Consider the following 26681-nt stretch of genomic DNA (forward strand, 5'->3'; position numbering starts at 1 on the left):
TGGGTTTAAGGGTGCCTGACGGAACCTACCTTGATTCAGGAAAGATCAAGTGAAGTGAGACAGGCACTCAGTAAGGTAGCTATCCTTATTTTTATTGGATCTTTCAGGCAATATTTAACATCTACAGAAAATACATTGGCAATAACCATCAATACATGGTATTGTGATTCCTTAACTACCAGACAGACGCTGAACTCAGAAGGGAAGTGGCTGAGCGCCTTCCTGGGTCCTCACCATGAGTGAGTCCCGCCGGCGGATGACTCCCTCCGGAGAAGCCTTCTTTCGTGCCCCTCACCGATCAAGGATCAGGGTGTACACTCCTTGGTCGCTAAAACCTTTTAAAGGTGACAGAAAAGAAGAGTCACGTGTGATACAGGAATGGGGAGCCTACCAGAGCAGAAAGAGTTCCTCAGCCCGGCAGAGCTGAGCCCCCCGGGAAGCCTTGTCCTTCCAGAGCTGAGGGGCTCCTCTCTCAGGCAAAGACCCACCGAAACCCACCTCAGCCTCTCCTCACTCTCTCTGGATTCAAAACACGCAGAGATTTGGGGACAAGCCAACCCTATTATGGAGTGGAGGGGTAGATCACTGATGTGTGACAGGAGTTGAGGGACCCCGCCATGGTCTTGCTTTCAGACTGTCAGGGTGTCTGGAGTACCCATTTACACTAGGATTATGGTGATTTAGAACATACTACCTCCCTTTCTTCCCTTTTTTCAAACCTCTGAATCTTGGTCTTCTCCCTTCACTGTCAACCGACAGATGACCTTCTCACTTGAGTAATGAAGTGAACAGAAATAAACAATGCTCCTTCACAAAATTCCCCAAGCGACACCCATGTACTCTCCCTCTATTTGGGTCCAGAATCCCCCCTCTTTACAGGTAAAAGTGGGTAGGGAGGATAGGGGAATGGATGTTGGGGGAGGACTGTTGTAACTAGAAAAGTCAGAGAAGGCTTCTCTGAGGAGATATTTGTGCTGAGGTCACCCAGGTCTGGGTGAACTGAGGAAGTAAGACACGGAGAAATCTCGAGAACGAATGTTCCTGGTAGAAGGAAGGACAGAAGCAAAAGTCTGAGATGGGAGCCAAGTTGGTAAGTTCAGAAAACAAAAAAAGGGGGCGCCTGGGTGGCTCAGTGGGTTAAAGTCTCTGCCTTCGGCTCAGGTCATGATCCTGGGGTCCTGGGATCGAGTCCCACATCGGGCTCTCTGCTTGGTGGGGAGCCTGCCTCCCCCTCTCTCTCTGCCTGCCTCTCTGCCTACTTGTGATTTCTGTCTGTTCAATAAATAATAAAATCTTTTAAAAAAAAAAAGAAAGAAAGAAAGAAAGAAGAAGAAGACAAAAAAAGGCTGGTGAGGCCGGCACAGCAAATGTGGAGGGAAGACAGGAGCTGAGGTTGGAGCGGAGGCAGGGCCCCATGGTCCGGGGACTTAGAGACCACAGTAGGGAATTAGGATAAGTTCCAAAGTATGAAAGGAAGCCATTCACAGGTTTTGAGTAGAGGAGAAATCGGATCTAACATTTTTTAAAGAACACAGCTTCTGCATGGGGAACGGATGATACAGGGGCAACTGCAGAAGGAGGAAGACCAGGTAGGAACACGACGGCCTGAACCGGGAAGAATAGTGAGAAACCGAAAAGTTACTAAGTCAACAGAGCCCACACCTGCTAGACAGGGAAGTGAGGAAAAAGCAAGAAATCAAACATGACTCCTAGATTTTTGTCCTGAGGGGTCCTGGTTGGATTATAATCTGTTTTCCTGTATGAGGGGAAATCTGGAGGCAAAGGAGGTTTTGGCAATCAGAGGGACACAGATACAAAGTAAAAAGAATAATCCTTTTGGGGGCTGGTTAAAGTCAAGATACTCACAACCATTGTAACATGGATTTGTACAGTATAAGCACAGTAAAAAGTATAAAGCAACTTGGGTTTCTTCCCTGCTGTTCATTTCAAACCTGTTCTGTTGATGTACTTCCCTACCCTACCTCCCCTGTTTTATTTTCCTCCTTGTACTTATTACTACCTCACATCTATCATATTTATTGTCTGTCCCTCCTCCTTCAAAATGTAAGCTCCTCAAAATCAGAGATTTACCTCTTATGTTTACCATTATGCCTCTCAAATAACCCCTGGGTCAGAGTAGGTGCTTGCTAAAATTTTGAGGAAGAGGGGAACCTGGGTGGCTCAGTCCGTTGAGTCTGCCTTTGGCTCAGGTCATGATTCCAAGGTCCTGGGATCCAGCCCCACGTGTGGGGGGTCCCTGCTCAGCAGGGGAGTCTGCTTCTCCCTCTCCCCATCCTCCTGCTCATGCTCTCTCTCACGCTCTCAAATAAATAAGTAAAATCTTTAAAACAAATATTTTTAAAGATTTTACTTGAGAGAGAGAGATAGCAAGAGAGAGCATGCAGGAGTGTTGGGGAAGAGGAGAGGGAGAGGGAGAAGCAGGCTCTCCCCACCGAGCAGGGAGCCTGATGGGGTTTGATTCCAGGACCCTGCGATCATGACCTGAGCAGAAGGCAGACACGTAACTGACTGAGCCACCCAGGAGCCCAAAATCTTAAAACAATTTTTTGAGGAAGAAAGCAAGCAAGCACATAGGAGGATACTAAAACATTACAGTAAAAGGAGTTAAACTACAAAATAAGGTTTTAATAAAACTCCCATGAGTAAGAAAAAAAATGAGTTTCCTGGGGCGCCTGGGTGGCTCAGTGGGTTAAAGCCTCTGCCTTTGGCTCAGGTCATGATCCCAGGGTCCTGGGATCGAGCCCCACATCAGGCTCTCTCCTCCACAGGGAGCCTGCTTCCTTCTCTCTCTCTCTCTCTCTGCCTACTTGTGATCTCTGTCAAATAAATAAAATCTTTTTTTTAAAAAATTAGTTTTCTGACACTTTGGAATAGGGAAATGGAGAGACCGAAAAGAAGGCAGGAAGAGTGTGTATCTGGACTAACGCACCATTCCCATATTGATCTCTAACTGGAAGATGGGAAGGGTGTGCTGTGACTTTTCCTCCAAATCCACTCCTGAAAGAGGCTCTACCCCAGGGCACTGGGACACACAAGGGTGTAGAGAAGAGAAATGAAGGGGAAAAGTGGCACGTAGACCTGGAAGCAGTAAATTAAGTGAGACCAGTCACATGGCCACCAAGTTTAACTGTAGTTATCGTAGGATGAGAAAACTGTGCTCTGTGAACACCTGTATTTCCATACATTTTACATTTTTTAATGTGGGGGGCTTTACTTCCTAAATTTTACTACACTGCATTTAGTACATGGTGCTTTTGAAAATTTTCTGCCTGTCTTGGTTGAATTAAGGGGAACAAAATTTGGGGTCTGGCTTGGGTGTGCTAAGTGGTAAATGGTAGGGATGACAGAGACGGCAGAGAGACAGGAGAACAGTTAACATTCCTAAAAGGGAGGTAGGAAAACCTGGAAGTCCACCCACCAAAGGGCATGTCCACTGTGTAATAACTCCCAGGGCAACTCTCTCCAGTCCCTCTGAATAAAGGAAGCTGCTTCTGTTTCTTCTACTCTCTCCCTCGCCTTGTTTGGGGTAAAGAGGGTGCAGTCCACTGCCTTCTCTCTTCCTGAAAGCCTGTCCTACAGAGAAGCTCCCAGCTGCCCAGATTTTGGTATCAGCAATGTCTACCTTGTGCATGGCAAAAAGGACTCTCCCAGCCCTCACGGTGTCCTGGTCCCCTTCCTGCTGAGGGTCAAGGAAGTGGCCTACAGAGTTGGCCTCTTTGAGACTTGGATTTCTTCTCTCATGAAAAGATGGAGATTCTTTTTCCAGAAAGGATGATCCTTTATTTCTGTAGGAAGGAACCAGAAAGAGAAGTATTCTCTTAAGTAACAACTCACCTGTAGCATTAAAAAAAAATTGGGGGGGCACCTGGGTGGCTCAGTGGGTTGAGCCTCTGCCTTCAGCTCAGGTCATGATCCCAGGGTCCTGGGATCAAGCCCCACATCGGGCTCTCTGCTCCAAGGGGAGCCTGCTTCCTCCTCTCTCTCTGCCTGCCTCTCTGCCTACTTGTGATCTCTGTCAAATAAATAAAATATTAAAAAATAAATAAAAGTAAAATAATTAATAATTAATTAATTAATTTGGCGGGGCGGGAGCTTGGGTGGCTCAGTGGGTTAGGCCTCTTCCTTCAGCTCGGGTCATGATCTCCGGGTCCTGGGATCAAGCCCCCGCATTGGGCTCTCTGCTCACCAGGGAGCCTGCTTCCCCCCCCCCCCTGCCTGTCTCTCTGCCTACTTGTGGGATCTCTCTCTGTCAAATAAATAAAAATCTTTAAAATTAAAAAAATAATAAAAAATTTTTAAAATTTTTAATTAAAAAAAGTTTTTTTAGTTTGAATTTGGTGAGTTTTATATGAATCTACACATTTTTATAAAAAAGAAACCCAAATGAATAGCATTACCTAGCTTTAATATTAGTTCCATGTGTAACTGCTTTGCTGCTTAATCAAACAGCTGAGTGGGGTTATTTCAGAGTAAATGTCCGCCTCACAGAGTTGTCCATTGTGTCTTCCCAAGGAAGGTCTAACTGTCGAAGTCCAATATGCTTTCCCCACCCCTGATGCCATAACTGGGATGTTTCCCTAATTCACAATCTAATCCACCTCTTTTCCAGAGGGAAGCTCATAGACTTAAGCCTCTACTCTAAAATACAGGCCCCCCGGTACTCAAATACGCAATATTCTCTTTCATAGCTGGGTTCCACTCTGTTAGAAGAGATATTTGAGAACAAAAGCCCTCCTTTTATATCAAACATAGAAATTAAGTAGGATCTAAATGTTTATTATCCTAAAACCTGACCCAAACAGATCCATGAGACCGTGCCCGTTAGAGATTGTAGAGAAACTTACTCTTTTGAAACCTAGGATTCAAGAGTGATTTTGACTCATTCCATCTTTTAAGGCCTTTAGCTACCAAGTGAACAGGACTTACTTTCAATACTTCTATTATTTCTGAATTTAAACTCCCATTCAAAAAGCAGCCAATTATGGGCGCCTGGGTGGCTCAGTGGGTTAGGCCGCTGCCTTCGGCTCAGGTCATGATCTCAGGGTCCTGGGATCGAGTCCCACATCGGGCTCTCTGCTCAGCAGGGGGCCTGCTTCCCTTCCTCTCTCTCTGTGATCTCTTCCCTTCCTCTCTCCTACTGTGATCTCTCTGCCAAATAAATAAATAAAATCTTTTAAAAAAAAAAAAAGCAGCCAATTATTAAACCACCCCTCTAGGACACTGAGAAGCCCACAGCGTCCACCTCCATCTCAACAGTCATCTGTTTCTACAATTAGTCATTAATCATTTTTTCTGCTGTCCATGGCAGCATCAATCATCTCTAAAAAGCCCTCTGGCTTTGGCCACACTCCATTTATCCATCAAATTCTGAGCCTACTCAGAAAAAGGAAAGTGTACTGCAACTTACTTTGGGGCTTTTTAGGAACAGAGAATTGTACATCATATAAGCTCATTTTTCTTCTGCTTTGCTTGGTTTTTAAAAAATAATTTTTAATATTTTCTATTACGATCAACAGCTTTACTGAGGTGTAATTTACACACCACACAATTCACCCATTTTAAATATAGAAATCAATGATTACTAGTGTATTTAGAGGTGTCCAACCAACACCATGATCTAATTTTAGAAAGTCTAAAAACCTCAAGCTCATTTACAATCACTGTCCATCCCCAACCCTAGGCCTAGCCCAACAACAGTCTACTTCCTGTCTCTATAGATCTGCCTTCCTGGACATAGGATTATACAGTATGTGGTCTTTTGTGGCTGTCCTCTTTCACAGAGAATACTTTTGAGCTTCAACCATTTCATAACATGTATCACTACTTCTCTTCCTTTTAATCACCAAATAATACTCCAGGTAGAGATATGGCACATTTTTTTTTACCCACTCACCAGCTGATGAATATCTAGGTTGTTTCCACTTTTTGGCGATTGTGACTAATACCGCCATGATCACTCACAGTCAGGTCATGATCACTTACGCGGACGTATGTTTCCACTTTTCCTGGGTAGGAGTTGAATCGCTGGGTCACATGGCCATTTAATGTTTCACATTTTGAGAAACTGCCCAACCCTTTTCCATAGTTGCTGCACCACTTTACATTCCCTGCACCAACAGCTGCGGGATCTCATTAGTTTTAATCAGCTAGTTAAACAGATGATGTAACTATACAGAGAAATCTCTTCCTTGAATTCCATAACTAGGCAATTGAGAGGATCCCTCTGTCACAAGTAGTACTTACTACCACTCTCCTCGCAATATTGCTTCATTCTCGGTGTACCTGCTATCCACCAAAACTAGTCCAAAAATTCCATTTTTCTGCTCCAATTCCAATTTTTAAAAATCTCCTAAACTTTGAGTTGTTAACAGTCTGTCTTCTGTCCCTGTTTGTTATTTCTGAATGTGTTAGCAATTTGTTCTTTAAAACCAGAGTTGAGTCATATGATCTCCTTGATATGAGGAAGTGGTGATGCAACATGGGGGCTTAAGTGGGTAGAAGAAGAATCAATGAAACAAGATGGAATTGGGAGGGACACAAACCATAAGTGACTCTTAATCTCACAAAACAAACTGAGGGTTGCTGGGGGGAGGGGTGTTGGGAGAAGGGGCTGGGATTATGGACATTGGGGAGGGTATGTGCTTTGGTGAGTGCTGTGAAGTGTGTAAACCTGGTGATTCACAGACCTGTACCCCTGGGGATAAAAATATATGTTTATTAAAAAAAATAAAAATAAAAGAGCAACTGAAAAAAAAATTAAAATTAAAAAAAAAAAACAAAAAAAAACCAGAGTTGAGGAGCGCCTGGGTGGCTCCGTAGGTTAAAGCCTCTGTCACCACCTCATCCCAACACAGAGGAAGGAGGGGCCCAATGTCATGCCACAGGAGCGTGGTGTATGCCTCAGCACCACTCCAGCAACTTAAAAGGATGGCAGGGGATGGAAACACAGCCAAGCATCTTTAATGAAAAAAGCAAAGCTATGGAAAAACAGACTCACTTGGAAATAACTGCTTTTTCTTCTTGCTGAGCCTCCACAGGATGAGGAACTCTTGTCAAGGGTTTCATATCAAAGCTACAATCGTTAAAATTCATTTTCACTTTTAACCTTTAATAAGATAACATGGTGTGAGGATGTTTTTGAAAACAAAACTATCTTATATTTATACAGAAATTATTGTTATATATTGACTGCTATGTATATTGTCCAAAAGACCATTATTTCAAACTAGTGTACATTCTTGAGTATTTAAGCGCTACTGAAACTGACACCCCTGAGTGGTTCAGTCGGTTAAGCATCTGACTCTTGGTTTCAGCTCAAGTCATGATCTAGGCGTCCTGAGACCCAGCCCTTTATCTGGTTCCCCACTCAGTGGGGAGTCTGCTTCCCCTCTCTCTTTCACCCTCTGCCGCTCTCCCTGCTCCTGTACTCTCTCTCTAGAATAAATAAATCTTAAAAAAAAAAAAGATTTTTCTCTTCCTCTCCATTTGTCTCTCCCCCTCTCTCCCTCTAAAAAATAAAAATAAAAAGACATAAGGTCTAATATATGTCTAATTTGAGCCCAGAAGCAGAATGGAACAAATAAAGAAAAAGCAATCAAGAGATCGTTGCTGTGAATTTTCAAGACTGATGAAAAATGAACACAGAGATCCAAGAAGCACAATATATACCAACAGATTAAATAAAAAGACATCTATACCTAGACACCTCTAGTAAGAGTGCAGAATACTAAGACTGGGGCACCTGAATGGCTCAGTCAGTTAAGGGTCTGCCTTTGGCTTTGGTCATGATCCCGGTCCTGGGCTTGAGCTCCGTGTTGGGCTCCCTGCTCAGTGCGGAGCCTGCTTCTTCCTCTGCCCCTCCCCCTGCTCATGCTCTCTCTCTCGCTCACGCTAATAAAATCTTTAAGAAAATAAAATAAAAATTTTAAAAAGAACCTTAAAGATTTTATAAGCAGCCATGGAGAAAGGATGAAAATCAGAATAACAGCAGACCTCTCATAAACAACAGAAACCAAAAACAAGAAGCATATGTTTAAAGCGTTAAGAGAAAATAAATACCAACCTAGAATTTTGTACTCAGCAAATTATCTTTAAAGAACAAGAATAAAGGGGACCCTGGGTGGCTCAGTCATTAAGCGTCTGCCTTCAGCTCGGGTCACGATCCCAGTCTGGGATCAAGCCCTGCACGGGGCTCCCTGCTCAGTGGGAAGCCTGCCGCTCTCTCTCTCTCTCTCTCTCTGTCAAATAAATAAATAAAATCTTAAAGAAAAAAAAAAAAAAAGACCACAGACCAACTAAAATGATTGCCAGCGGCCACCAGTAACTAGGAAACAGGCAAGGAGGAGCCTCCCCTAGAGCCTTCATGGAGGGAATGGCACTGCTGACTTCTTGATTTTATACTTCCCACCCCCGGAACTGAAGAAAATACCCAGTTTGTGGTACTTTATTACAACTGCCTTAGGAAACTAATACGTAAGATAGTACTTCTCAAAACTGACTTCCTCTCGTGGCACCTGGGTGGCTCAGTCATTAAGCGGCTGCCTTCAGCTCAGGTCATGATCTCAGGGATCTCAGGGTCCTGCAATTGAGTCCCATGTCATGGGGAGCCTGCTTCCCCCTCTCTCTCTGCCTGCTGCTTCCCCTACTTGTCCTCGCTCTCTCTGTCAAATGAATAAATAATATCTTAAAAAAAAAAAAAAAAACTGATTTCCTCTCTTTTCACTGGCCCTCCAAATCTGGCCACCAGAATCTAAAATTCCTTTGTTTTACCACATCAGTCTCTTCATTTCATTGTTTTTGTCACTATCCTGAGACCTTTATCAAAACAACATAGATCCTTATAAAAACTTCAATGTTCTCCAGCTTCCAGTCCAATCTTATCTGTAATCTGTCATATACAGCATATGCCAGAATAAAGTTCCCAGCATTTCATGCTCTCCTCAACTACCCTCAATGACTCCCCATTCATGATAAAATCCCAATTTTTAAGCTGGCATTAAAGGCTTTTCACAAAATCTCTCCAAAGTAGTTTCACAGACTCAACCAATGACTAGTCATCCACTTAGTCATTTCACACACAACTACACAGTTGCAAACTATATGATAAGTGAAAAGTACATGTGTGTCAAGTGATGGGACAAAAGAGAGACTGGACCATACTGACCAGTATAAGGAGGTGGATTGGACATATTTTACTTCAAGATTATTTTTTTAGATTTATGTAAAAATCTCTACACCCAACGTGGGGCTCCAACTGACAACCTTGAGATCAAGAGCCACACGCTCTACCAACTGAGCCAGCCAGGTGCCCCAACTGGGAATATTTGATAGAGGAAGGGTTAAAGTGGCATTTAATAGTGTTGGAAACAGTGTTTTCCTCAGAAAAGACTGGGCATAGAGCAGAAGACCACCGAAAGGATGTGACAAGGATGCTCAGGAAGAGACCAAGAGCTTCAGGTAAAAACCCAGGGAAACCATCCATTTCCCTGGATTCTTTCCTACTACAAAGCAAAAGCCTAAAGCTGCTGGGAAGAGGGAAGTAAATTCTCCCCCCCACACACACACAGCCCCCACAAGACAATGAGCAAAGATATGCTGCTTCTGGAAGAAAAGTACAGGCAAAACCTGTCTGCTTATGGAGAAGTAAGAGGGGTACACCTAGGACCAAGGCAAAGATCCAGTGCTACTAGGATAAGGATGGAAGTAAAAATCCTCTGTCCCACAGGAAGAGACAAGTAACCACTTTAGGGGGCGCCTGGGTGGCTCAGTGGGTTAAAGCCTCTGCCTTTGGCTGGGATCCAGCTCCACATCACAGGGAGCCTACTTCCTCCTCTCTCTCTGCCTGCTTCTCTGCCTGTAAGGGCCTATTCAGCCAGAGCAGCCCCACCCTGGCAGAACTGCCATTCTGTTGTAAACCTTAAATTGATTTTGCCCATCCCCCACCCCGCCAGGGGAACTTACTTAAAAGCAAGTCCGGGAAACCAGTCCCAGGTAACAAAGTCCAAGTACGAGGGTGGGTTAGGCCAGGAGGAGGTATTCAATCAGTGGGGGGCCCATACTGTCTCCTAGCTACCAAGAAATATGGGCCCCCACCCTCTGGGAGCCTTTTGGCACCAATTCTGAACTAGGTGATAGGCTGGTTCAAATGTCTACTAGGGTAAATTGTAATTCAATTGGTCACCTAGCATCACTGTGGAGTTTCTTGTGTGTGTTACAATCTCATTGGCCACCTGTGTGTGGCCAGGCCCAACCACATGGCCTTTGCTCTATAAAAGTTAGTCTGGAAAGCAGGGAGGGGTTACCCTCTCTGTAGGGGTGGCCCCAGGCCGGTCTGTTAGATGGTCAGTTTGATTCCTGATGCTTGGCGCGAAATAAAGCTTTGCTTGACTTTCGCTTTGTATCAGTCTCGCTCCTTTAATCAAGGACCCATTATTGGGGTACCCAATTTTGGGGGGGACCCAACATGCCTACTTGTGATCTCCGTCTGTCAAATAAATAAATAAAATCTTTAAAAAAAAAAAGAAAGAAAGAAAGAAAGAAAGAAAGAAAGAAAGAAACCACTTTAGGTCCAGAATCCTATACCTATACCAAGCAGAGATCTGCTACTATTGGAACAGGGGCAGGAAACTCACACAAGACTTTGGCTGCCACAAGGAGAAGGGAAAGGAACTCCAAGAACATGCTATTCCTGAGGCCCAAGGATATAGAGCATGCCTTAAACTGTGGCAGGATAAGGAAAACAGAAAAAAATTCCTCTGCTCCCACTATGAGCCTAGCAATAACAGGCAACAGCAGTATACTTCTGGGAATGAAGCAAAAACATGAGAGAGACTCCCCCCACATCTCCCCCACACAACTCTGTGAAGCAGGCTTATAGAAATAGCCAAAAACTGATAGGGGAGTAGAAATGCTTGAGAAAACCCTTCTGGCAAGCCAGCCCCTACCCTAAGCACAAGGTAACAGCAACCCAACACTAAAGGCATTTGAAGCCTCCAATGCACTAAAAGTAACAATAGCAACAGTAATACCTAAACCCAGCTGAACTTCTGACTAGATGAACCCAATTCTCCACACTAATACTTGACAGAAGCAAAGGCATATCTGTTTCTAGATATATTTGGTCTATACTATTCTACCTCTATTTCCTGGTATTTAATAAAAAATGACAAGACATGGAAGAAAAAAGGCCAGACAAAAGAACCTCAAATATCTAGCATTTAATAAAAAATTATAAGACACAGGGTGGGGGGGGGGCAAGACAAAAAATAATCCATTGTCAAGAGTGAAAATAATCAATAGAACCACATTCAGAAATGACCCTAGCATGGGAACTATCAGAGAATTTAAAATAACTATGACTAATATGTTAAAGAATCTAATGGAAAAGTGAACCTGTATAAACAAGAGAGTATCAAAAGAAATGAAAACTATGTGAAAAAATCAAATGGAAATGCTAGAAATAAAAATCACACCAGAGACAAAGAATTCCACTGATGGACTGATCAAAAGATGGGACACAGGGGCGCCTGGGTGGTGCCTTCAGCACAGGTCATGATCTCAGGGTCCTGGGATGGAGCCCTGTGTTGGGCTCCTTGCTCAGTAGGAACCTGCTTCTCCCTCTCCTCTCTGATCTCATGCTCTCTGTCACTATTTCTGTATCTGGCTCTCTCTCTCTCTCTCTCTCAAAATAAATAAAATCTTTTAAAAAAAAGAGAGATGGAACATAGCTGAGGAAAGGCTCAGAGAACCAAAAGATAGGTTAGTAGAAACTGTCCAACTGAAATATAAGCAGAAAAAAAATTTTTTTTAACAGAAAAGAACAAAATAAGAGCTACAGAGCTATGAGACAATATCAGATGGTCTAACATATATATATTGGAGTCTCAGGGGCACCTTCGAGGCTCACTCAGTCAGGTGTCTGCCTTCGGCTTGGTCATGATCCCAAGGTCCTAAGATGGAGTCCCACACTGGGCTCCTTGCTCAGCAGGGAGCCTGTTTCACCCTTTCCTTCTGCCCCACGCCCCTACCAGTACTCTTTCTCTTGTGTGGTCTCTCTCAAATAAAAATCTTTTTAAGGGGTGCCTGGGAGGCTCAGCGAGTTAAAGCCTCTGCCTACAGCTCAGGTCATGATCTCAGGTTCCTGGGATCAAGCCCTGTATTGGGCTCTCTTCTCAGTGGGGAGGCTGCTTCCCTCTCTCTCTGCCTGCTGCTCTGCCTGCTTGTGGTCTCTCTCTGTCAAATAAATAAATAAAAATCTTTAAAAAAAAATTTTTTTAAATCTTTAAAAAAACATAATAGGGACACCTGGCTGGGATCAAGCCCCACATCGGGCTTCCTGCTCAGCAGGGAATCTGCTTCTGCCTCTCCCTTTGCCTACTGCTCTCCCTACTTGTGCTTGCTCTCTTTGTCAAATAAATAAAATCTTTAAAAAATAATAATAATAATAATAATAATTGGAGTCTCAGAAAGAAAAGAAAAACAAAGAATGGGGCATAAGAAATAATTGAAGTGATAATGGCCTCATATTTTCCAAAAATAAAAAAAGAAAGATGTCAAACAACAGATACAAGAATCTCTGAGAACCCGAAGCAGGATAAACAGAAAGAAAGGGGACACATACGCGCACACACACACACACACACACACACTCAGACACATCACAATCTAGCTATTGAAAAGCAAGGAGAAAATCTTGAAAGTGCCCAAGAAAAAAAGAAACATCAAAAATAGGAATAAAGAATTACAGATTTCTCATTGAAGAATGAAATTTTTTAAAAATCAGAATTATGACAAAATTTATACCACTGTCTTAAGAACAGCTTCAAATTCCAAAGGTTCTATAATTTCTATAATATTAACCATTACCTGCTCCTTTTACAAAATTCACTTTCTATGTAAGTTGTAGGCAGCTTAAGCCACTCATTTGGAGTCATAAAGTGCCTTGAATTAGAAATTCTTGGGAATCTGGAATGCAGTTTGGCCTTTTCAATCTCTTTAAATTCTTTCATTGTATATATTTTGCCTGCAGGAAGATTAGTAACCTAAATTAGTACAATTAAATGCAACTCCCATTGCTCTTGGTTGTAAAATCATGTAACAATTAGGCACTAAGTACCAGTCTCACACTGAAGAAGAGTTCTTTTTTCATCATCTTTGTCATATTGTGCCTTTTTCAAAGGATCACGAAATGGTGGAATGGTAACCTATAAGAAAAACATGTCTTTTGAGGACAGGGTGGCAGGTCTCTTTCAGTCTAAACTAAGCAACTGTGTACGACTCTTTGGCCAGATGAATCAAGAATATACTCTTAGGGTGCTCAGTGGCTCAGCTGTTAAGCGTCTGCCTTCAGCTCAGGTCATGATCCCAGGGTCCTGGGATCGAGTCCCGCATCGGGCTCTCTGCTCAGCAGGGAACCTGCTTCCCTTCCTCTCTCTCTGCCTGCCTCTCTGCCTACTTGCGATCTCTGTCTTTCAAATAAATAAATAAAATCTTTTAAAAAATAAATAAATAAATAAAATTAAAATAAAAAAAGAATAGTCTCTACATATTTCAGAGTAACCATTATTTATATTTAACACATTACAAAGAAATGAGGGCCCTCCATCATAGTTAACTCTAATTTTTTTTTAAATTTTTAATTTATTTGGCAGAGAGAGAGATCAGAAGTAGGCAGAGAGGCAGGCAGAGAGAGAGAGGAGGAAGCAGGCTCCCTGCTGAGCAGAGAGCCCAATGCAGGACTTGATCCCAGGACCCTGAGATCATGACCTGAGCCAAAGGCAGAGGCCTAACCCACTGAGCCACCCAGGCACCCCATAGTCAACTCTAATTTTAATAGCTTTTTCAGATCATTCTAATATGAATTGATCTGATTCAGATCAAATATTCTTCTTAGACACTCTACCCAAATGCAGTAAGTGGTAGTTTCTTAAAGGTTATGATGTCCAATCTGAAACTGTATCAATAAATTATTCAAACTCAACTACACTAAAATCCATTGGCCTAGGGACACCTGTGTGGCTCAGTTGGTTAAGCAGCTGCCTTCGGCTCAGGTCATGATCCCTAGCGTCCTGGGATGGAGTCCCACATCGGGCTCCTTGCTCAGCAGGGAGCCTGCTTCTCCCTCTGCCTCTGCCTGCCATTCTGTCTGCCTGTGCTCACTCTCTCCCCCTATCTCTCTCTGATAAATAAATAAAATATTTAAAAAAAATCCATTGGCCTAGCTTGAACTTTGAATGGATCTTTTGTCTATGTTATGGGTTGACTATTTGGAAAAAATTATATCACTGATATATGTGAGATCTTCCAAATGCTAATATATTTCATTACCCTATAATTACATTCATTAAAATCATTACCACTCTCATCAGAAAAGTGTAAGGGCATTAGGAAGCCATCACACCCATGATGGTGAATATTTCTCCAAAATTCAAATTTTTGCTTAAAAATCCATATTTTACTATTAGCAACAAATATTGTCAGCTGTTTTTCCTGAAGTGACAGACTTACTTTATTAAAATGTCTGCCAAACACCCAACACTTAATCACAGTTTGTAAGACATTCTTTCAAGTAAAAACAGTATACCTTAAAAAAAAAAATTAAACCAGTATAGCTCACAATTCATACAATCATCCTGCATTTCAGCAGGCAGCAGAAATGCTTGGCATACTTTCCATTTCATCACACAGAATATTTAAAAGATGTGCACTCAGGAGCAAGGTTTAATAAAATTAATTAATTTTTAATGTTTGATCAAGGACATTCTTAAGTGAAACTAGATTTTACTGTGAGTGCATGGCAACGAAGTCGATAATGACCACGAGTTTGATTTGGTGACACTGACTTAATAACAAGTTCTAAGGTACCAGCAGTTTTATCCACCACTGATTTTGCCCCATCAGAGCAAATGTCAACATTATGAAAAAGGCAAATGATATTCAGCACTATTATGAAACTACTCGGCCTTATGGACCCCTAACAGGCTTTCAGGGTTCTCAGAGGTCTATATTCCTCTTTGAGAACTGCTGCTATAACTTCAAAATGCTCAGCTAAACTTAAGAGGCCACCTATCACCGCATCATTTAGACTGGCAGCATGGTAAAAGAACTTCAATTGTGATACAAAAAGATCTGGTTTCAGGGCCGCCAGGGTGACTCAGTCCATTAAGTCTCTCATTATTTCTGCTCAGGTCGTGATTTCAGGGTCATGAGATCCAGCCCAGAGCTGGGTTCCACACTCAACTGGGGAGTCTGCTTGAGATTTTCTCTCTCTCCCTCTCCCACTCCTCCCTTTGGGGTAAGCATGCATGCTCTCTCTCTCTCTCTCTCTCAAATAAATAAAATACTTAAAAAAAAAAAAAAAAACCAAGATCAGGTTTCAAATTCCAGTTCTGCCCTTTACTAGTTATGTTACTAGCTAGTTTATCTAAGGCTCTAGCTGTAAAATCTCAGTTTAACTTTCACCTATTAAAAGAGGGACAACAGGGGCGCCTGGGTGGCTCAGTGGGTTGAAGCCTCTGCCTTCGGCTCGGATCATGGTCTCAGGGTCCTGGGATCGAGCCCCGCATCGGGCTCTCTGCTTAGTGGGGAGCCTGCTTCCTCCTCTCTCTCTGCCTACCTCTCTGCCTACTTGTGATCTGTCTGTCAAATAAATAAATAAAATCTTTAAAAAAAAAAAAAAAAGAGGGACAATAACACATACACACAACACAATTTAGCAAAACAAAAAACAAAAACAAAAACCTGCTTTGTCTGCAAATGCCAGCAGTTTAAAATGTCTATGATTCAAATGAGGTCTATGGCTCAAGGATTTTAATTTTGTTTAATAATATGCACTATTATAAGCAAAAGTGTGGGAAAATGGACGCTCTGGTGGGGGTACAAATTTATACAGCCATCCTGGAGAACAATTTGGCAGTATAAATCAAAATTATGCATAACCTTTAACTCAGAAATTCTACTTCTAGCAACTTACCTATGGAAAACCTTATGAAATAGTTACAGGTAAGTTCATCATAACATCATTTATAACAGCAATAGGTCAAAAATAATCTAAATGTTCACAGTAGGGAATATGTTTAAAAAAATGGTGGTATAGCAAGACACCATATATAGCTAGAAACACATCTACGCTTTGCTATTTACAGTTGTGTGACTCTGGAAAAGTAACTTAACCAATTTGTGTCTCACTTGCCTCATCTGCAAATTACATCATGTGGTAGCAGTGAGGATGAAAAAAAAAAAAATTCCTAACATTTGGTTAAGCCCTCAGTGCAAGTTAATATTTTTTTAAGATTTATTATTTTATTTTTTTAAATATTTTTATTTATTTATTTGACAGACAGAGATCACAAGTAGGCGGGGGAGGGGGGGGAAGAAGGCTCCCCACTGAGCAGAGAGCCCGATGCGGGGCTCAATCCCTGAGATCAACAACCTGAGCCAAAGGCAGAGGCTTTAACCCACTGAGCCACCCAGGCACCCCAAGATTTATTATTTGAGAGGAGGAGAGTGGGGAGAGGGAAGAGAGAGAATCTCAAGCAGATTCCCCACTGAGTGCGTAGCTCAACTCAGGGCTTGATCTCATACCCTGTGATCATGACCTGAGCAGAAATCAAGAGTCAGAGGCCTAACAGACTGAGCCACCCAGGCACCCCAGCTGTTATTAACAGAATACTATGCAATGATTAAAATTATGTATTTACATTTATTGACAAAGAAAGAAGCAAATCATAGAACTATTGAGAAAAAAATGCAGATTATAAAACATAATGTGTGTTACAACAATTTGTAAAATAAAAATGTGTGTATACATCTACATATAGAAAGTAGTCTTGGCTATCCAGAAGGATATACCAAAAAATGTTAATAAGTTCATTCTGTGTAATGAAATCGTGAGTTTTTTTTTTTTAAGATTTTATTTTGTTTGATTTATTTGAGAAAGAGCGAGAGAGAGAGAGACAGACAGACAGAACATGAGTGAGGGAAGAAGGCAGAGACAGAGGGAGACACAGACTCCCCACTGAGAAGGGAGTCCCACACAGGGCTCCATCCCAGGACCCTGAGATCATGACCTAAGTCCAAGGCAGACACTTAACCAAATGAGCCACCCAAGTGCCCCTTAGAGTGGTTTTTAAAATTCTTTATTTAAAAATAGATTTTGAGGGGGTGCCTGGCTCAGGTCATGATCTCAGGGTCCTGGGATCGAGTCCCGCATTGGGCTCTCTGCTCAGCAGGGAGCCTGCTTCCCTCTCTCTCTCTCTCTCTGCCTGCCTCTCTGCCTACCTGTGATCTCTCTCTGTCAAATAAATAAATAAAATCTTAAAAAAAATAAATAAAAATAAAAATAGATTTTGAGGGGGGGCACCTGGGTGGCTCAGTCAGTTAAGCATCTAACTCCTGACTTCAACTCAGGTCATGATCTCAGGGTTGGGAGATTGAGCCCTGCATCCATGCTGGGCAAGGAACCTGATTAAGATTCTCTCTCTCTCTCTCAAAAAAAAAAAAACCTTTTTTTCATGTATCATGAGAATGTATTAAATTTCTAACAAATTTTTTAAAGTCTATGAAATTTTAAAATATTACCTATTACCCAATTATTATACAGTATTTTCAAATTTTACAGAGGTTTAATTTACTTTGGACTTTGCTTTTTATTCCTCTCTAGGATATGGAGATGGCACACTATTCTTAAGATGTTACTGCATTCTGGGGTGCCTGGGTGGCTCAGTGGTTTAAAGCCTCTGCCTTCGGCTCAGGTCATGATCCCAGGGTCCTGGGATCGAGCCCCGCATCAGGCTCTCTGCTCAGCAGGAAACTTGCTTCCCTTCCTCTCTCTCTGCCTGCCTTTCCGCCTACTTGTGATCTCTGTCTTATAAATAAATAAATAAATACAATCTTTAAAAAAAAAAAAGATGTGGGACATCTGGGTGGCTCAGTTGGTTGGACGACTGCTTTCGGCTCAGGTCATGATCCCGGAGTCCCGGAATCAAGTCCCGCGTCAGGCTCCCAGCTCCACGGGGAGTCTGCTTCTCCCTCTGACCTTCTCCTCGCTCATGCTCTCTCTCAAATAAGTAAATAAATAATCTTTAAAGAAAAAAAAGATGTTACTGCATTCTTAGGGAATCACTAAATAACTACTTATATATTAGGGCTACTCAGAATAACCAACCACATAATACCAAAATTAAGAAATCTATCCTACCTTCAGAAAATTCGGGTCCTCTTTGCTCATATAAAAAGGATCATATTCTTTGGGATCATAATGTTCTATAAATACATTTCCCTATAGGAAGGAAATAAAACTACACATAACAAGAGGTACATGATTAATTTTGAGCATTAACAAAACTCAAGAGTCACACAGTTGCATTCTTCTACTTCAAAACAGCATCAATGACAAATACAAAGGGGAAGGGAAGATCAAATTTGGAATTAAACTTAATGTAACCAAGTAATAACTATTATAGTGACAGAAGGAATCCACTTAAAATTTGCAAGAATAACAAACGTTGGAACACTAACAGATTTGGAAATTTATTTTTAAATGCTTCCTAGTCAAACATCTCAATCTCTTAGAAATGCCAAAAAATATATATTTTACCTTGTAAATAATGGAGTTATTTACTTTGTAAATAACAGAGTTCTAGAACTACATATAAGTATCCTGAACCTGGAGCCAAAATTTAATCGGTATATAAAATTAACAATTACATTTAAAAAGCAAAAAATACAGATTCTAAGATACACATTTAAATCCAGACCTAACCCTCTTCCCTCCATCCTTTCCACATATGCTGGATTTAAGAACAGTATTCGCCATAACAGAGATTAATATAGAGTCAGAAGGGGCAGGCTGTTTGGATCATTATAAAGATAATCATAGCTTTAAACCAACTGAAACAAGTATCAAATGACCTCTTCGTACCTTTTTATTTACATGTTTTAAAAAACCATCTAATTCTTCTTGTCTCCTTTTTTTAATCTTCTTATATGAACCAACTTTTTCTATAATTTTCTTCTGGAGAGGATGTGCGACATGGTCAACCCATCTTTTATGTAGCATCTCTTTTCTCCTTGCCTTTAAGAAGTCATGATGTTGTAAAGACTTATCTAGTTCCTAATAAACAGTGATGGAAGAGACAATTATCTTAAAGCTACATTGTTCTAAACTTTAAACTCAATTACAGTCCTAAGAATAACCCACAAAGTCATTCATTAATTCAATCATTCATTTGGCTTCTACTGGGTGGCACATACCATAATGGAAATAGTGAATAATACACAGACAGATTAGACAACATGAGGGCTCTCCCTGGAGAGACAGACTACGAAATAAATATACAAAACAATTGAGGGACAATATACCAAAATATACACACACACAAACACGCGCGTACACGCACACACACACACACACACACACACGGAGACTCAGATACCTGCACATCGATGTTCATAGAACCATTATTCACAATAACCAAAAGGAAAAACCCAAGTGTCCATCTACAGATGAATGTATAAATAAAATGTATATACACAAAATGGAATATTAGACAGCCATAAGATAGAATGAGATTTTAACACATACTTCAAAATAGATGAATCTTGAAGACAATATGCTAAGTGAAATAAGCCAGACCACAAAAGGACAAATATTGTAGGATCCCACTTATTTGAAATTATCTCGAATAAGCAAGTTCAGAAAGAGAAAATACATTAGAGGTTACTCGAGGGACCTCTGGGGCAGAGGGGATAGGAATTCATTACTTAATGTGTACGAAGTTTTGGCTGGGATGATGAAAAAGTTATAGAAATAGAAATAGATAATGGTGATGATTTCATGACATCCATCTATTTGGAAATAGTGATAATGGTTGTACAACATGTGAATGTAATTAATGTCACTGAACTGTACCTTTAAAAAATGGCTAAAAATAGCAATGTTATGCTATATATTTTTTACCATAATGGGGAAAAAAGGACTAAACTTTTCTTTTTAATTCCTAGAGGGGGAGACATTCGGGATGGGCCTTAAAGAATGAAGAGTTGTATAGGAAGAGGAGGGATGAGAGAATGTGAAGAGGTATGTTCTATGGAAGGAAAAAAAAAGGGGGAGGGGGAAGAGTGAAGAAGCAGGAGCACAGCACAGCACAACCTGGCCGAAACGGCAAGCAGCCCATAGAGAAAATGATTGACTTAGGCTATAAACTAAAACTTCTTATCCAAAACGTATTTGCCTCTCCCCTAGGAGATGAAATCATGTGATTGCTACAATCAACAACGTGAAATTCAAAATCAACCAACCAGCCAACCAACCAGGAACCCTGAGAGCTTCTCCAGGCTCTATCCCTCCCTAGCTTCAGGTCATAGCAGTGTCCAACCATTTTTAATGAATAGCTCCTTTCCTTTTTAAACAATTCCAAAGAAAATTTTTCTTTACAGGTTATCCACTCCAGTGATTACTACATGCACATTCATCTTGTCTTATAATTAAACCCCTCCTGTTACAGTTAAAGCCTCCTTCTTACCTATGCATCTCTGGGTAATCATTGGTCAATGCATTCCAGTAACAGCTCTTAAAGCTCTTAATACACGCTGACACCACAGAAGCCCCACTGGATGAAAGCGCAAGCTGGGGAAAACTCTTACAGAATTCCCACAAAGTATAAAAAGAGAAGTCAATTAAAACAATCTCAGAGATCGCTTAAGGTTAATCCTAGGGGCTAAGGAGTGTTTTCAATTCTATTTTCCCTATTTTTTTAAATTCATATAATGATGATGTACTACATCTAAAATGGATAAACAAAATTTAATTTTTAATTGTGACACATTCCGTAACCAATTCTTACCTTAATCACATAATTTTCTCTATATAATATTGATTGAATAGCTGCCTCAGTATCTTCTTCAGCTAATGCCTAAAATGACAAAATGAAATTTTGAAAATCCAATCTTAAAAATAAATCAAATTATTGAGGTACCTGGGTGGTGCAGTCAGTTAAGCATCCGACTCAGTTTTGGCTCAGGTCATGATCTCAGTCGTGAGATCGAGCCCCATGTCAGGCTCTGCACTCTGTGTGGAGTCACCTTCAGTTTCTCTCTCCATCTCCCTCTGCCCCTCCCCACCCCATTCTAAAAAAAAAAAAAAAAAATTTAAATCATATTATTAATACTATCTGGACTTGCTTTTATGTGACAGACATATCCCTGAAAAGTTCCCTGTAAATACAATTTTTCTACTTCAAATCATATCATCAAGTACTTTTTTTTCCTGTAAGACTTTTTATTTATTTATGTGTGAGAAACAGAAAGCACGAGAGGGGTGAGGGTCAGAGGGAGAAGCAGACTTCCTACCAAGCCAGGAGCCTTCATCAAGTACTTCTTAAAGGGTATTTGAATCTTTCCGTTATTTGCTTTAGCTCATTCAGGGGCAAAAAAATAACTCAGATTACAGACATTTTGAGTTCCAGCATGGTCAAATGACTTGCCCAGAGTTGCATGATAAGTAGAACGCATCTTTTTTTCACATTTCATAAAATGCTTTTACCTTTATAAATTAAAATAGAGGGGCGCCTGGGTGGCTCAGTGGGTTAAAGCCACTTCCAAGTGGTGGTTCGAAGGTTAAAGACCTTCGAAGGTTAAAGACCTTCGGCTCAGGTCATGATCCCAGGGTCCTGGGATCGAGCCCCGCATCGGGTTCTCTGCTCAGTGGGAAGCCTGCTTACTTCTCTCTCTTTCTGCCTGCCTCTCTGCTGACTTGTGATCTCTGTCAAATAAGTAAATAAAATGTTTTTTAAAAAAAGTTAAAATAGAATTAGGCCTCTATTTGAATTCATTCAGTCATTACTGAATTCTACTTTAATTCATTTAGTCATTACAGCTTCAAAGATTAATAGATTTATTTATATACAAGTTGTATTTTCAGGGTTTTTTTTTGAAGATTTATTTATTTGTGAGAGAGTGCACCAAAGCATGTTGGGAGGAGGGCGGTTTAGCAAATCCCAAGCAGAATCCTTGCAGAGCGTAAAGTCCAAAGCAGGGCTCTATCTCACAATCCTGTGATCCCAACCTAAAACCAAGAGTCAGACACTTAACCAACTGAGCCACCCAGGCATTCCACATTTTCAGATTTTAAAGCAACAGTCTTCACAAAATAGTTCATAACATTAATTTTTTCCACTTGCATAACAAATCTTCCATGAATACCCGCCAGAAAATACAAGAGGCTGTAAACAGGTCACTGAAATTGTACACTTAAAAATGGTCAAAAATAGGGACGCCTGGGTGGCTCAGTTGGTTAAGCGGCTGCCTTCGGCTCAGGTCATGATCCCAGCGTCCTGGGATCGAGTCCCACATCGGGCTCCTTGCTCGGCAGGGAGCCTGCTTCTCCCTCTGCCTCTAGCCTGCCACTCTGCCTGTGCTTGCGCTCTGTATCTCTCTCTCTAACAAATAAATAAAAATCTTAAAAAAAAAAAAAAAAATGGTCGGGACACCTGGGTGGCTCAGTTGGTTAAGCAGCTGCCTTCGGCTCAGGTCATGATCCCAGCGTCCTGGGATCGAGTCCCACGTCGGTCTCCTTGCTCAGCGGGGAGCCTGCTTCTCCCTCTGCCTCTGCCTGCCATTCTGTCTGCCTGTGCTTGCTCTCTCCCCTTCTCTCTCTCTGATAAATAAATAAAATCTTTAAAAAAAAAAAATGGTCAAAAATAGGGGCGCCTGGGTGGCTCAGTGGGTTAAGCCTCTGCCTTTGGCTCAGGTCATGAGCCCAAGGTCCTGGAATCGAGCCCCGCATCAGGCTCTCTGCTCAGCAGGGAGCCTGCTTCTCCCTCTCTCTCTGCCTGCCTCTCTGCCTACTCGTGATCTCTGTCTGTCAAATAAATAAATAAAATCTTTTTTTTAAAAATGGTCAAAAATAGCAAACTTTGATGCTATTGATGCTATATATCTTTTACCACAATGTAAATATGATTAATTTTTTTTTTAATTCCCAAAGTGAGAGACATTTGGGATGGGCCTTTGAAATCTTCTGACAATTATACAAAAACAAAATATTCTCAAATTATCAATCATTGGAAGTAGCAGTCTTCAATTCCACTACTCTTGTTTTCAGAACAGATGAGTAAAACCTCAAAACCCAAGGACTAACCTTCCCAAGGATGGTTAACACCCAAGGAAATTAAGAGTCATGGGAGTTAACCGAGAACTAGAAGCCCAGAAAACCATGCACTGAGTCAGAATTCAAACTCAAGTAAAGGGTTGCCTGGGTGGCTCAGTTGGTTGAGTGACTGCCTTCGGCTCAGGTCATGGTCCTGGGGGTCCTGAAATAGAGACCCCAGGGTGCTGGGGAGCCGTTGCTTCTCCCTCTCCTCTGCCTGCCATCAGGCTCCCTGCTTCAAATAAATGGATAAAATCTTTTTAAAAAATGATTTAGGGGTGCCTGTGTGGCTCAGTCGTCAAGTGTCTGCCTTCGGCTCAGGTCATGATCCCAGGGTGCTGGGATCGAGCTCCACATCAGGCTCCCTGCTTAGCGGGAAGCCTGCTTCTCCTCTCCCTCTGCTTGTGTTCCCTCTCTTGCTGTCTCTCTCTCTGTCAAATGAATGAGTGGAATCATTAAAGTAATAAAAAAAATTTTTAATGATTTTTTAAAATTCATAAAAAGGGTGCCTGGGTGGCTCCGGTGGTTGGGTGTCTGCCTTGGTCTCGGGCTGTGATCTGCGGGTCCTGGGATTAAGCCCCACTTTGGGCTCCGGGCTGGGCAGGGAGTCTGCTTCTCCCTCTTCTTCTGTCTCTCCCCTGGTTTGTGCTCTGTCTGTCTCTCTCTCAAATGAATAAAATTGTTAAAAAAAACTAAAATAAAAAAAATTTTTTTAATTAAAAAAAAAAAAAAAAAAAAACCACATCCAGATTCATTTTCTTTGCTCTTTCTGTCCCAGAGAGTTGCTATTCATGGCAAATCTGTTGTTCTCAAAACCAATATGGGTACTGAATTAATATTCTAGACAAAAATATAAAAAACAATCTGAAAATGCTGGAGACTGACCAAAAGCAGAGAGAAACAAGAATGTAATCAACCCTCGGAAAAAGACCGTAACATTGATAGAAGTTTTAAGTTTTTATGGACTTTTGTCTAAGAGCAGGCCTCCACAGAGCTAAAGGTGCGAGCCCAAACTCAGAAACAAGAAGTTTTACAGAATTCAAGAATTAGAAGACAGGGGGACCTGGCTGGTCAGTCAGAGGAGCATGCAACTCTTGATCTCAGGATTGTGAATTTGAGCCCCTGTTGGGTGCAGAGATTACTAAAAAAAGATGGACTTTTAAAAAAAGAAGAAAAAAAAAAAAAGAATTAGAAGACAGAGTTCAGGGCAATCATAGGTGCTAGAAAGTCAAAGGTGAAATACCTGAGACAAAAAAGCCGTAGAGCAGATGCCACCAATTTTACAAATTAACTAACCAAATTCCTGGCAGATCCTTGACCTATGTATGTACAAGGCAAACTCCTTTGGAAAACAGTCTGGCAGTTTCATAAAAAAGTTAAATTCGGGGCACCTGGATGGCTCAGTCATTAGGTGTCTGCCTTCGGCTCACATCGTGATTCCAGGTTCCTGGGATGGAGCCCCATATCCAGCTCCCTGCTCAGTGGGAATCCTTCTCCATCTTCTACTACCCCTGCTTATATTCTTTCTCTTACCATCTCTCTCTCTGGGACGAATAAATAAATAAAATATTTTTTAAAAAAAGTTAAATTCACTTATTACATGACCCAGTCATCCCACAACTAGATACCCAGGAGAAACGAAAGCATATGTCCATGTAAAGACATGTACATGAGTATTCCTAACAGCTTTATTTGTAATAGCCAAAAAAAATGCAAATGACCCAAATTTCCATCAGCAGGATGGACAAACTAAGATATACAGCACTCACCAAAAAAAAAAAAGGGGGGGGGGAATGAGGTACTGATACATGCCACAACATGAATGAATTGCAAAATAATTATGGTGCGTGAAAGAAGCCAGATAAAGGGAATACATGCTGTTTAAGATGACATCTGTATAAAATTTTTTAAATGCTAAACAAATGTAGTGACAGAAAGCAAATCAGTGGTTGCCTTGAGGGCTGGCAGGGAGGGAAGGATGACAAAAGGGACACAGTAGAAGGAAACTTTGGGAACACTGAATATGTTCATTCTCTTGATTGTGGTGATAGTTTCACATGTGGGAACACGTCAAAATTGATCAAACTGTACACTTCAAATATATGCAGCTTACTGCATATCAGTTATAACTTAATGAAGTGGTTTAGAAAAAAATTACAATAGTTTTTAAAAACACAAAGTGTTAAAAGTGCTTCAGGACAAATTTTATACCTGCTCTACGGAAAACGTAATCCTTTGCCTATGATTCCACCTTAAAAAGCAAGTAAATGAATAGCAAACGAAAGTTAGTAGAAGGAATGGAATAATAAAGAGCAGAAGTTAAATATAAAACAGGAAAAAATATTACGCACAAGCCACATCTCAGTACAACTACCCAAATACAAACTTCAAAATGCCATGCTACCGTTACCTGCATAAAAGAAAGTGGCTGTGGTTCAAACCATTCTTTCGATCTCTTGGGCTTGTGTAGCTTGTCAGTTAACTGATCATCACTGTCTAAATTTCTCATTGTGGTCACAAAAAACAGAGCCCCTAGGGAAACTAAAAAAAAAAAAAAAAAAAAAAAAAAAAAAAAGAGCTTATTTAGTAATGAGAATTCACAGTCCTGCTTTCTCTTCTGCGTAATTAACAATCCTCGTGACCACGAAGGGTGTGGAACAGATTCTGAATTAGTAGCCACCCACACTTTCCCTAGGAGGAGGCCTTCACCATCATTTTTTATTAGATCTTCAGAACCAGCCATGCTGGACAGGGGAAGGGGCCTTATGGCGCTTTGCATGCCCCTTCAGCTCACTTCCAAGGCTCTGTGTCCTCAGAACAGCCTGGAATTACAAACCATTCAGTAAGCAATCACATCCTGTCCCACCGTCTTTTAAGCAGGGGAGGTTCTCACAGGACTGACCCCAGCAACCCCCGGAATTCCAGGCTTTCCTCGTCCTTCAACCACACAGCCCGTCGGCGTGGCAATTACCAGACAGGCCTCTAGGGGTCGCACTGCAGTTTTCCTGACTCAGGACCGCGAACCCAGGGACTTCCAACTTACTGGCTACTGAAGCCCACGCGAGGGGCTTAGTAGAGAGGGAGGGGCTTTCACAAAAATTTGTGTCCTCAAGTTCTAGGACGCCCAAAGCACCCCCCCACACACACCACCACCACCCCCCGCCCGCCGATCGTCACCTGAGGGGGATGTCATTAGGGCTTGCGCCCGCTGTAGACCTACAGGACCCACCACCCCGTCCCTTCCCTCCCATCCCGTCAACAAGATTAGTGCCTGCTCCGCCCGGCCTGGCGGGAAAGCTGCCGACCATCCAGGTACCTCAGCTCCCTTCCCAAGCACGCGAGGGGTCCTGCCCCAAGGCCCACGGCCCCGCAGTGGTCGACTGCGACAGGAGAGTGTGCCCCCCAGGACCTGGGGGCCCGTCAGCCTGGGCGCGTCGCCTCGGAATGACAAAACGTTCGAGTCCAGTGTTTAATTGACGTAGCCCCCCGCAGCCCCTGCGCCGCGACAGACGAC

At 41.7% G+C, this 26681-nt stretch overlaps 1 protein-coding gene across 2 annotated transcripts; it reads right to left on the reverse strand.

Moving 5' to 3' along the window:
- Nucleotides 1–71: 71 nt before the first annotated feature.
- On the reverse strand, nt 72–26621 carry LOC101690055 (protein FAM228B). Of its 2 annotated transcripts, XR_006606520.1 has the most exons (11): nt 26484–26621; nt 25578–25708; nt 20865–20933; nt 18941–19132; nt 18218–18298; nt 13136–13223; nt 12886–13042; nt 7019–7126; nt 3644–3806; nt 235–335; nt 72–121 (listed from the first exon to the last, which is right to left on the reverse strand). XR_006606520.1 is itself a non-coding variant. In XM_004745901.2 (10 exons), the coding sequence occupies exons 2-10, from the start codon at nt 25674–25676 to the stop codon at nt 306–308; spliced, it is 987 nt and encodes a 328-aa protein (XP_004745958.1). In that variant the 5' UTR covers nt 25677–25708; nt 26484–26621; the 3' UTR covers nt 72–305. The 2 variants fall into 2 exon arrangements, 1 of the variants encoding a protein (XP_004745958.1); XM_004745901.2 differs by having other exon boundaries at nt 72–335.
- Between the last annotated feature and the right edge of the window lie 60 nt (nt 26622–26681).

The sequence above is a fragment of the Mustela putorius genome, unplaced genomic scaffold, assembly GCF_011764305.1.
Source record: "Mustela putorius furo isolate JIRA1106 unplaced genomic scaffold, ASM1176430v1.1 tig00000281_pilon_pilon_pilon, whole genome shotgun sequence".
Lineage (NCBI taxonomy): Eukaryota > Metazoa > Chordata > Mammalia > Carnivora > Mustelidae > Mustela > Mustela putorius.